At 41.4% G+C, this 12,947-nt stretch overlaps 1 protein-coding gene across 1 annotated transcript in view; it reads right to left on the bottom strand.

The window, feature by feature from the left end:
- LOC104405145 (arginine-glutamic acid dipeptide repeats protein-like) overlaps positions 1–12,947 on the bottom strand; it is a gene marked incomplete at its 3' end in the record, with an annotated part of 83,406 nt that overhangs the window by 29,121 nt on the left and 41,338 nt on the right. Inside the window, exons 2-4 of the mRNA XM_010013756.1 lie at positions 5,744–5,875; positions 4,202–4,298; positions 539–643 (exon numbers count right to left, since the gene is read on the bottom strand). Of these exons, the coding sequence (XP_010012058.1) occupies positions 539–643; positions 4,202–4,298; positions 5,744–5,875 (334 nt within the window). The remainder of the gene's footprint in view (positions 1–538; positions 644–4,201; positions 4,299–5,743; positions 5,876–12,947) is intronic.

The following is a 12,947-nucleotide window of genomic DNA, read 5'->3' as shown; positions in this document are numbered from 1 at the left end:
ACACACCCTCTTCAGATATGTATTAATTCCCAAAACCACCTTTCTGTACCTCTAATTTGCTCTAGACCAGCAAAGCATAAACTAGGAACTGTTGACATGGGACCTTATGTGAGTATTTACACGAGAACATGAATTTCCACACTTTAAAACTATCAATCTGATTTCTTAAGTGTGCAAGTTTCAACATTGCTTACTAGAACATGTGAATTTAGGAAGTATTTCCAGGGGTGTGCATTTAGCCAGTGACACAGCGAAGAATTCCTGCTAATGACTGCAAGCTTTAAATTCAGTGCTTAAACCCCTTGTTTGAAGCAGTATGTTACTGACCCAGAGATGCAATCAGATGTCATGACCCACAGCACAGTTTTGTTACTTACTCCTACACATACACCTCACAGCAAGATGCAGCTTCTCCCTCACGTTTCTTCCACCCCACCTGTCAGCATCATACTTGATTTTAACTTTACTTGAGTAGTTTTCCTGCTCCTGCAGCCTCAGCTCAGTGGTAAAACTTGCCTTTAAAAGCCACTTCACTTACCTTGTCTCTGGATTATAGCCCAGGATGTAGAAAAATGAATCCACTCGGGCTTTAAACTCTCTAGCAGCAAATATGTCAGAGAAATGGGAGATGTTACACTTCCCTCTGAAAGAAAGAGGGAAAATGGTGTTAGAATTCAGTTCTGAAAAGCAACTATTTTAATTAAGTGCCACTGCAATCTGTGTATAAGCCCACAGACATCCTTGTGTTCTCATAAATGTCTGGAAGGCCATAAATACAAGCCTGTTGTAACAAATAACCATGCAGATTCTTCCCATGCTGGAAAGGGAAGAAAACGCAGCTACAATGTCTCGGATGGTGTTCTACAAACATTCATTCATTCTCATTCAACCAGCACCAGTCCTGAGGAGGCCAAATTTCAGCAGACCTCAGAAATACAGTCCTAAATATGTGGTCTTTTCAAAGTTTTTTACAGTCCTATTACATTTATGTGCTAAGGAAGCTTTGAAAATTCTATTTGTATTATTTAGGAAGTCAGCTTTTTATTTAGAAAGCTAAATAAAGCTGCAGTTTAATGGCACCTCCAAATCAAAGGCAAACTATGCTGGTTTTAGCAATCCTAACAAATGCACATTCCAAGCACACAGAAGTTCCTTCCTTCTACTTTCATACATAAAACAGAGACATAAAAAAGGGGGGGGGGAGGGAAAAGAGAATTTATTGGCTTGTTCTAAACCAGATTGTTAATAATTTTTAACATGGTTTGTTGATGAAGTCATTATCCTTAAGGAGGAGCATTAAGACGAGCTGTAAGAAGTTGCATCCCATTTCCTCAAGGGTTTCTTGGTCTGTTAATGTTCAACAGCTGCTGGGGTTTTGTCATTCAGTGCACTGCAGTTTGCTGCTGCCAAGTAAATCAGATCAGAAGCGGGCACAGACAAACAGGCCAGACAGGCAAAGAATTAGTGCTTTTTATCTCAACCTGATGCAATGCAATCAACAAAGCACAAGACTTGCTCTTTTTCAGGATGTCAAGCTTTCCGCTATTAACGCAGATCACATCTCTTTTCACTTCTTTTTACTCAACAGTCTTTGCTCTTACAAATAAGCTGCTATGGGGCTTATTTAACATTCTAAAAAGGTTTGCCAGTCTTGGTTAAAATGGAATGAAAAGTGCTATTGCCACCAATCCCCCAAGATGAACAACGATTTTGCCTGTAATAATAGTGGACCTGTTTGCCCAGCCTTCTCAACAGAGCATAAAAGCACTGCAAACTTGAAGAACAGCAGTGGCAAGCTGAAAAGCCTGCTTTTTCTTCCTCATCTTCTCATGGTAAAACACTTCCCAATCAAGAGAACCTTGTCTTGCAACACCAGCTTTCTGATACACAACATCAACTGCTACAGGTGAGGAAAAAACCACGCCAGAAGGATGATGGATGAATGAAGTTGCTGACTGTTACAAGACAAAATCAATGTGGCTATGCTGTGAGCTGAGGCAGCACAACTGTCCCTGTGATTGCCTCATTCTCAGGCAATCACTTTCTGGCAAAGGACAAAGCAACCCTGGGTGTTGAACAGGTCACGCCAGGTTGGAATGGAACATTAGCAAGGTCTGTAGCCCAGGCATCACAAATACTGATGAATTTCTTTCATCCCTGGTGGCTCGAGCTACTTTCCTACTCGAGTCATTTAGAAAGAAAGCAAATGAGAAGGGGTATTTGTTTTGATATCTCACATTAAATTCCCATTTTAAAAGTATTTTTGGGGAAAATATTTAGTGTCCTTTCTACAATTCCTCTGACAGTTAATAAGGGGTTTCCAAATAAGCTTGTATTATCTATGCTCACGAAAGCAGTACATCTTGTTCACAGCATTTCAGACAAGTAGTGCTACATATTACCACACAGCTTTACCATACAGGTAAAAAGGACACAACTTTCATTACACACTTCCCCTGGGATCTACAAGTATCCTCTAGTTAAATTTTTCCACTGGTTAGAGCAGAAAATTGGTAGTTACAATGACTGGTTTTATTTCCCAGTTTATCATCAATTCATTGTGTGACCAGAGCCATTTGTTTGCAGAGGACAGGGAAATAATCTCGTATTATAATAAATTAGAACTTCATGTTAAGCCTCCTTTCATGCATCACAATATATTCTGCCTACTTTGTGTTCTCAAGCTGTAAGAACACCACGTGCAATTACCCTGATGTTCATCTTGTACACTGAAAATCACTGACATGGATTAATGGCAATTTGCTAGGGAAGAATCAGCAAAAATATAGTCTTTATCCTGCAAAAGTGTATCCTCTCAATTACCAGCATCTTTAGATACCACCTCCAAGCTGGTAAGAAATATCACAAGTATGAAGAATCCAGAACACAAGAAAGCAACAGTGAAACCATATGCCAAAGAGAAACAAAAGAGCTATCTGAAAGCTGCCTGTGCTGTGCACTTCCAAACTGCAAGATGACAGATAAAACACAAGACAAGTTGAGGAACTGACCAGTTTGGTCTTCCAGCAGCCTTCACTCTCTTTGGAAGGGGAGAAAAGAAGGTTATTTTTCAAGTTTGCTTGGTATATGTATATATTCCATTCTTATTTTTCCATTCTTATCTTTTCTTTAAAGATAAAACCACAGAAGGAATGTGGAAAAGAGGTTAAAATACTCCCAGGGAAGACCGAGTGTCTTTCTGTTCAAGCAGACTGTTAGATTTCCAAGCCCGGTCCCATCAAGGCAGCCAACCTCCTGCTGGCTTGTTTCTGAGCATGCAGATTTCACATTGGAAGACGACCTCCTGTAGCTCAGAGAAAGCCCTGTGGAATTTCAGGAGTTGCAGCACACCACTGGAATTCTCGGAGTTTATAAAAGAAGGCTTAATATGTAAATCAAAGACTTCCTCCCACAGAACAGAAGTTGCAGCCAGTTTGTCTTGCAGTAAGTGGCTTCAGCAAAGGGACTCTGAACAAAAAAATGGCTCCAGATGGTTCTGGTGAAACACCATCTGAGCATTATTATCAGGGAGATTATTCAATTTGCAGTCTGACAATATCCATGCATGTTTGGCATGTGGAAAATGTGCTGAGAAATAATGCCTCCCTGTTTCTATTTGAAAACATTTGGAAGGAATGGTGTATCCCCCCCTCAGCCTAGGCAAAGGTTAGGCACTTCAGTTCAAAACTTGGGGAGGCGAGAGAGCAGCAACCTCCCGGGAAGGGTGCATAGTGCAGGGAACAATACTGGGGTCCATTACCTCCTGTCTGCACAGCCCATTTTTAATGGAGCTCTTAGCTGAGCTGCAACAATGACAAGTGCCTCAGAGAAAAAGCCTTTAATGCAATTTAATCAGGGCAGCATCCTAACAGTCACTTTACTAGGAGGTGCTATTGTTAATAGGGAAATCAAACACGGAGGAGGGCCGGGTAGTATTTCTGCAGGAACCAGCAATAACCTCAATTGGCATTGATGGGAAACGATATCTTGTGAGCAACATTGATTAACTGAGATGAAAACGAGATTGGAGAATTACGGCTGCTTTTTGAATGGGAACAGATAACACAAGTTAATTACTGAGGAGAGAGGAGAAAGCTGAGCAGTGTGTTAATGAGCCCCATGCTAACAGAAAAAGCACTGCTCCCTCCATCTGTGTGTTCTCACCCACCTCAGACACTGCACCACATCCTCGGCAGCTTACCTGAGGGCAGCAGCGTGGTAGGTGTCAACGTAATCTGAAATGAAGAGCTCTCGATTCTTGATAACCGGGTCTGTAATAACAAGCTCTCGTCCAGAGTCTGCCAGGAAGCAAACACACAAACAGAAACCCACCAACACGTTAGCTGGAGTCTGAAAGCATCTACCACTGACATTTTACAGGTAGGTTATTTACAGGTCAAAGCTTGAGGATGTTTCTTAGATAGACACTCCTCAGTGTTAAGATGACACACTCAGACTGTTTCCATCACCTGTAAGGTATGGAAATAATGTGATATCCATTTTTCCACATGGTTTCTCCCCTGCCATAGGTAAAGAACTGCTGAAGAGCTTCCAGGGGTACCAGATAACACATACTGACCCCTATAAGTGGTCACTTCTGGGTGAGAGGAACTAAGCAACTTAATTTATCACTGACTTCTGGGTTAAGACTTCGGTGGTTTTGCATATTTGACCTCAAATCTTCAGCCAAATCTGGGCAGTATTAACTGCTTAGTGCTCTGGCTTTGACATAAACATTGAGATTCAGAGTCAAATACAGAAAATCCTCAGCGTTAATGAGGATTTTTCCATGGCTTCTTTATAATGCCTTTGAAGAAAACACAAAAATCCTTATCCACACAGAGAGGAGTGTGACATAGAAAAGTCAAAACTGCTCACTTTTGGACATTGTGCCTATAATCCCATGGTTAGAAGTTTCAAATATAGCAAGAGAAATGTTAGATTGGTGCAGCTTTTGCTTAAAGCCCACGCCAAATGTCCTTAATGCCTGCAAAAAGGAGACTAGAAGCTCAACTTTGTGCTGTCATGCACCAAAAAGTTGCCGTGTTCCACATTTTAATCATCAACTTCTATCATCACAATTCACCTTGGAGTGTCTTCAGCATTTTAACAGTTGCCTCAAGGAAATTTCCTAGTAAGAATAGAAGCAAATGTTATGTCTCCCCTAGAGGCAAGAGATAAATGACATTGGAATATGTACTGAAGTTTCTTCTGCTTCTATTAAACCCAAGATCACACTTGTTTCTGCAGAGAAAAGGGGGAAAACTCAGCTATGAGTGCTGCAGTTAGGTCACTTACTGCAGAATTAATCACAGTGAGTGTTCATAGGTGCAATGTAAAAGACTGGGGCTCTCATGACACTACGGAAGAATCAAAAAACAGAAGAGATTGACAATTTCTTCAGACAACTTGGTCTTCAGCTAGTTCAGTGTTAGTGCACTGTCCAGAAGGCCTACAAAGGATCCAGTGTTATTTTTCTTCTCTGCCCCCTTAAGGGATTAGTATAATACAGCACAGAATTTAAACCATACCTGATGTGCATCTGATTATAGCCATGGCTACAGGACATACACGAGTTAGAACAAACAAAGCAGGTAAGAAACACCCTCATCCAATCTAATACATTGCATTCATCACCAGTCCTGGCATAAAGCAAGTGAAAGTGTTCTTGCTTTCTGCACCGTTAAAACTTCAAATTCAGAGTACAAGTAAAGAAGGCCTCACTCTACAGAGCCTAACTTACCATTCTCATTGTGTCTGTCCTGAACCAAATGCTGATAGACTGAATCTGGGACTTCAGACTGGCGATAGTACCATTTGACATTCATAAGGAGGTGGTCCCGTTTACTCTGAAAAAGAAGGTCTAAAGGCATTACTAAAAAGGAAAATCAGACCACATCTGACACAATCTTCTAAAGTATAAAATGTGTTTTCACACTGAAGGTAAGACCCAAAAGGGAGGAAAACGTATTTCCATGACAATGAAACAAGGGATACGTGCTATGACAAATTGACTTTCAAACTAGACAAAGGCAACAAGAACCTACTGCATCAGCATGCAGTTGTAGCTCTCTATATACCTGACCAGCAAATACTCATCTATTCACTCACAAAATAGTAACCCAAGAGCAGGCAGGGATCAGAAAAGGATTGGCAATTTTGGCCTCATGCAGCATGATCGTAGCCTGCTCATTTCTACAAACAACGAGTATTTATGGCCAAACATGGAAAAAAGGACACCACCAGCCACATAATTCAACGCAACCACTCCTAACAGCTGTAACCAAGAAATACCAGATATTTTTAGCCCAGCATAATAGTATATGTTCTTTATTTACCCTCCTTTACAGGACAGAACAGGGTGCTGCACTTCAATCCCAATATAGGCTCTGACTGCTCATGTACCTCACAAAACCAATAAAGATGTACACAAACTGTCTTCCTCAAGTGCTCCTTTTTCATTTGAGGATTCAGCCACCACTTTGTTCCTTCTTAGAAGGAAACTTAAGCATAAACATCACTTAAAAATAGCATTTACAGATCGAGTTATTACAGACTCTGTGCTTCAGTTTATCTTTGAAACCCTTGGTAGTCAATTCTTTCCACTGCTCCACAACACTTGAAGAAACAGAGGAAGGGCCTAATGGGAAATTAACATTCTTTTGGCATGAGGCAACTGTTTTTTCTGGACTACAGTTCTCTAGACCCTTCGAAGGCTGCTCTTAAAACACATTTAGAACTTAAACTGCAGGTCACTGGACCAGAATATTCTTCTCCTCCCTCCTGTTCATTAGAGCAATTTCCACCCTTTCTGCTTAATAAACAACATCCGAGTCTTTCCATTACACGCACCTCTTGAAGCCTTTGATTAAAGCCACATGTAATACCAGCAAACAACTGCTAGCGGCAGCATTGTGCCAGAAAAAGCTTCGGTAACTGAATGGCCACATGTGCTCTGTGCACCGAGAGCCTCAAAAAGCATTCAGGAACATCCTAAGCATATCTGTGCTGTACGAGGAGAAACCTGAACCTCCTCTTGTTTGTCTTTTTACATAACACATCTGCAGGCAAAGACAACGAGCTTGTCTAATGCATGGAACAAAATCAAAAGGACAGAGTCTGAGAGGCGACGCCGACTCCTGCTACCTGCTGTTCATACCCCATGGTTGAGACTTGGCTGTTCTCCTGATACAAAGCTCTGTGCAGCACAGTCTTCATGAATAGTCTGAGTTCTGAAGACTAAAACAATACAAATGTTCTGTTGCCCTCTTGCTATTTGTTCATAAGCTCTATTAGTGCTACAAGAACTGCACGCAACAAGGATGGGAAACAATAACCCAGTGTTTCTCTGGGAATTCTCTTTGCATTTCTTAGCCGAGAGGAGAAAACCCCTGTCTTTTGTTACACTAAACCTTTACAGCACACTCAGAAAGCACCACTTGTGGCACAAAAACTACTCACTTACATGTATAGAAAGTTTACAAGCAGCACCAAAAGCTAATGCCTGGATTTTCTTGGGTTGTGCCACTGAAGTTGAGTCTCTTTCACATGGATCCACACTCCAAGGAGCACTATTAAGGAGGTGGAAATACATCTGTTTGAAGTGTAAGTACATGTAACCATGAAGGACCGCCACAAAATACAGTACCTAATTTGGTGCTGGTGGTAGTTCGGAATAGCAAATGACGTTGGGGAGAAGGACTAGAAATGTACACTGTGCTCTGCAAGGAATGGTGCTACAAATGGTTATCCACAAACCAAACCATCAACAGACTGAACCACCAATACCCAGAGGAGAGATCGGAGAGAAGGAAACACCTTACTGGGTATCTTGGTACAAAGAAGTCATGGAGAGGACAAAGGGAGATGATGGATGAAGGATACACTCTCCCATGGAACCTTAGAGCCATTTCCTATGAGGGGACAGTTCTGCAGAAAGCTCTGTTAGTGCTCATGTTCTGAAGGTGCGTCCTCTCTATGCCTACATACGTTGAGATTAGATTACAGTAAAAAGGGAGGGATCAAAACTGCCCAATGTTTTCATTGCCTTGGCATCACATGGAGCTGCGTGTTGGGAGGTCACAGCTCTATTCTGAATTAAGCCAGAAGTGTAAAGGAGTTGTTGACACCATCACTTCACTTCCCTTCCCTGCCTCAGTTTCTTCCTGTAGCACAGAGTAGCACAGGGATGAGGCCGAGGTCAACACTTACGAAGTGTTAATAGACTTGGATAGAAGAAATAAGTGTCTGGAAGCGAGGTTTTTCCACTTCCTCCGTAAGAGACCACCTCAATCCCTCCCTTCCTCCCAAAAGACCCTCCCAGTTTGTCATTCAGTCAATGCAAAGAGAAGGTTTTGCTTACTGCCACATCTCCTGGCAGTGGCATCGAGTTCTCCAATGTGTGTTAAAAAAAGAAATGGAATTGCAGAGGATTAAACAAGAGCTTTTTAGGAACATTCACACACTGACACACAATGAAGGCAGTCAAAGTATTTGCTATGTTTTGCAGCATTGTATCACCTCATCTCTCAAAAACCATAGAATCCCAGCCTGGATTGGGTTGATGGGACCTTAAAGCTCCTCCAGTTCCAACCCCTGCCATGGGCAGGGACACCTTCCACTGGAGTAGGTTGCTCCAAGCCCCTGTGCCCAACCTGGCCTTGAAAATCCCATACCTTAGGAAAGCTCAACATCTAACATCTAAAGGTACTCCAGAGCGTTTTTGTTAGTTGAAGCAGTTGAATTTGAAAGGAAAGCACTCATTTCCCATTCCGAAACTCCTGAATGGAGCAATATTCCCTGAGTTCAGAGACTCAGGGAATACCTTAGTTGTTCCCTGCACTGTTTCATTCCAGAGGCTGGCAGTTACTCTGCACTGTGAAAGAGAACAACAACATTTCCTCCCCTGAAATCAGATTCACAATCAGGAAGAACACGAGGAATGAGATTGAATTTCAGGAGGCTGTTTTTGAGCCTGGGAAGTTTTCAGAGCAATGATGAATTACCCCACACTGCAGCCTGCCAACAGGAATGCTATTGACTTCGTTAGGCTGATCATGTAGTTGTGAGGCATTGGCAGAGGGGAAGATTACAAAGCAAGAGGAATTACAGGGGGTTTCATAACACAGAACAGTGGCTTTTCTTTCACCTCACTTCAGAAAACAAAAATAATTCATCTTTAACAACTGAGGAAGATGAAGTTCGAATTAGAACCAAAGCAGATGAAAACAGACAATCAATCCAAATGGTGCGGTTAAGCCCAGATTTGAAGCCCTGGCATACCCCAACTTTGTGTGCTTTTAACTTGTAAAAACCAGATTTTATGAAATAGGCATTTTAAATGATGGGAAATTATAAACATGGCCAATGGTCCTATCTTTAAAAAATCACCAGACTTATCACATGGAAAGCAGCACAAGCTCCTCAGCGCTGACTGCTCATCCTCATCTGAATCACAGAACACACATGGCACGACTCAAAGCCTCCACTCATAAGGAACACAGAAACCAAAATAGCATTTTGAGGAGCAAGTAACTGTTTAAAGCAAAGCCTCTGGACAATGATGCAACTAAAACCACGCTGACACCGTACCAAGCTGCTGTTTGTGCTCTGCTCACAGCAGTTGGCTTTGGGAGCAGGGTTGTGTGAGCTGATCTCTTTCTTAAATACCTCTTTTTCCCCCCCATGATTGCTGCTTTTTGTCCAGGTAAAGAGCTTCACCTTGAAAGTATTTGCTCTATTCCAACACGCGTGGTTTTGTGGGTTTTAAACCTGAACTTTCAGTCTCCCTGAAAACACAAAACGTCTGTCAGAATCTTCTTTTCCATCCTTCACTGCACAGAAATTCCTAGACATGCTATTTTGTCAGCCAGCTTTCTAAATATGGATGTCATTTACAGAGCAGACTATACTCAGAGGTGTCAAGGCGCCAGCTTCTGTGGCAGACTATTTATTTTTGAACCATGTGCACACAAAAGAAGTGTCCCCAAGTTCATAAAGTGTTACTTTTTTTGCTTTTTACACCTTTATATATGAAAAGCTGCAGATAGTGATATGCCAAACCCCCACTTGCAGAAATCACAGCAATGGCAAATGCTTTAAGTCAGCTCTAAAAGACTCCTTGTGCTACAAAACCTTCTCTCCTCTAATGAAAATAATGTCTGTTGCTGCAGTACTCAGAAGTACTCATCTAGGGGGGTGGTTGTTGCTTTTAAAACACATGAATCAATTTTGGACGTTCAACAAGATGAAATCTGTAATTGCATTAAAGCATCCCAGTTCGGGAGCATCTGGTCAGCTTCTATTTATAAGTGAGCCTCTCCCTTAAAAGGAAGAAATATAATCTTACAGGTTCTCTTTAAAAGTATGAATGTACCAGTTTCCACAGCATTTGCTTACTCCAAGGTGCCAGTTTTCTTTATAAACACACTCGAGAACAGAGTTGCTGCACATTACAATTCATATCTTAAGGGATTCCACATTCTCTTTCCAGGGTTATGACTAACCCAATTGTGCAAATGATCACAGATGTCCTGCAGATTCCCCTCAGAGGGATTTAAGCAGTATACTTCATTACTCGCCCTATTTAGATACCGTGTTAAATCACAACTAGCTTTGGAAGCAATATCCCAAAAGCTGGAGATGACAGATGGGCACACTGGAGTCCGTGAAGAGGGGCTATTTCAAAGAAGCAAACAGCAAAACAGAAACAAGGAAAAGAACATCTTTCCTTTCAAACATATTTTCAACAATGGTATTTCTTTATCAGGAAAAAATAATCATGCAGCTCTAAGCTACCGAATTCTTTGTGTTATTTTCAGATGGTAGTATTTTAATGTCACTACACTGTTCACAAGCGACACTTTGTGCATTGCAGCACAGAAGCTCTGGCCTCTCTAAGCCAGTTTTCACGTGGATTTTCTATTTTAAACACTACAGATTAACCCAATGCTTTGGGACACATTTGTTTGTCCCCCCAAATGATGATTTCATTTCACACAAACAGTTCTAATTATGCTCCATGACATGGTATTAGCCCGACTCCAACACAAGTGGTAGGTTTGATTTGCTCTTCTTGCTTCCCCCATCCCTCCCTAGCCCTTCTGTACCATGTTGAATTGCTGCCTGTATTTCTACTCCTACTGGAGAAGTATTTTTACACTGACTCATTTTTACCATTACTAATATCCAAAAGAGGGGAAAAGAAAAATAAAGGCCACTTATACCAGATCTGCTGGGGGGTTGGAAAATGCCCCACAGAGTGGGGACATCAAGGAAACTATCTGGAAGTCAGGAGCTGAAGAGATCCAGCAAACATCATTTTTCTTGCCACTCTGCAACAGCACATGTAATTTCACTTTCTCAGGCTATCTTTTTGTAGGCCATTTCCTAATTAAATCAGAAACCTGATCAGCTGTTTGTAAGCCAAGAAAACCCAGCCTGGAAATGCAGAGGGTATTACTACAACTGAATGTTATTTTTGCAGCTTGATTATTTAATTCAGATGCTTGCATATTAACACATAATTACTTCTTGCAAGCACAGAAGCATTGTCAAAAGTGAGAGCTATCAGTATTCAGCAAGAAAAACGTTCAAGAGGAGCAGTAAACATGGCAACACACAGTTTAATCCTCCCTGCCCCTCCACTACAACAACCCAAGGCAGCCATTCTCTTGGTTCCTGTCCTCTTAACCCGAACCAACACAAAGACTGCAACCTTTAAACCTGTTAGTGTTATCTAATGACTATTCCATCTACAAGAGCTTTTCTAATAGAAACATGCCTTGATGGCTTATCTCAGCACACAAGGCAGGCCACAAAGAACCGCTGGCGTGATTGAGCGCAGTAATGGAAGGCAGGAAATGAGAAGGCTTGGTTAAGCCGCGGATAATCGATCAGTGTATTCAGTGAAGTGTGAGCTGAGCTGGGAATAAGCTGCCTGGGGTATCAAATATTGCTGTTTCCAGGGTAAAGGCCCATTTCTGTGATCTATGGAGGAGAAAGCATAATTTATTGACAAAACAATATAGGAGTTTTTCCCAATGTCTCGCTTTTGCCATTTTGTGATTGTTTACAGCGAGAATTTCTCGTGGGCCTTTTATTCACAAAGTCTAAGAAATGAAATTCCCATTGGAGTTCATGAAATCACCTTGGTGTGCTGGAAATTACTTCAGTCTTACGTACAAATAACTCTGAGATGCAAAACAAGCACCACACTCGCCTTCCCCTTAACTTCAAACTTGTATGCTCAGATGTAAGTGCACATGGATTGCAGTCCGTTTGCTCAGAGCCACTCTTCTTTGTTGAGAATATTATATTCTAGATATATATATTATATATTCTAGATACATTCTAGATCTCTACTACAGTTTCTGCAAGCCTGAAGCAAAACTGTTTGCAAACACCACCAAGCATTACACAGACAGGTTATTTGTAGACGGAGTTGCTTCCTACATAAGGAAAAGGGAAGTCCTAAACATACCTGCAAATCTCAGCCTACACACATTCTGATACACACATATGCAAGTATAAAACAACAAGCTGTTTGTCTACACCTTTCAAACAATTGCAAAACAGGGCCAAAATTAGTCTCAAATCATGCTTCATCTACAAGACTGTGTTTTCTGTGTTGTGGGGATGGCCGGATAGCTGGATTCTAAGGTTTTGGCTATCAAGGCTCAAGCCTTTTTAAAAGCACTAGGTGATATGCTACTTATCTGCATGTTAATTCACAGTAGCTGCCATATGCTGTCTCCTCATGTGGGTGGTTTGGCATTAGAGTTGCTAGACTAAAAAAAACACAGTCTTCAGATCACCAGAAGAGCTGTACTATCAAAACTTGCCACGCTGCCATTTCATGAACACGAGATGTTCTGCTGGGATAGCTATTACAGTCACAAGGAATTCTTACAGCATATGACAGAAAAAATAATTATGGTAACTGAGAA

This window comes from Nestor notabilis, unplaced genomic scaffold (genome assembly GCF_000696875.1).
Source record: "Nestor notabilis isolate BGI_N333 unplaced genomic scaffold, ASM69687v1 scaffold6654, whole genome shotgun sequence".
Classification (NCBI taxonomy): Eukaryota; Metazoa; Chordata; class Aves; order Psittaciformes; family Psittacidae; genus Nestor; species Nestor notabilis.
Note: the sequence above shows the minus strand (reverse complement) of the source record. Positions and strands in the feature narration are given on the sequence as shown.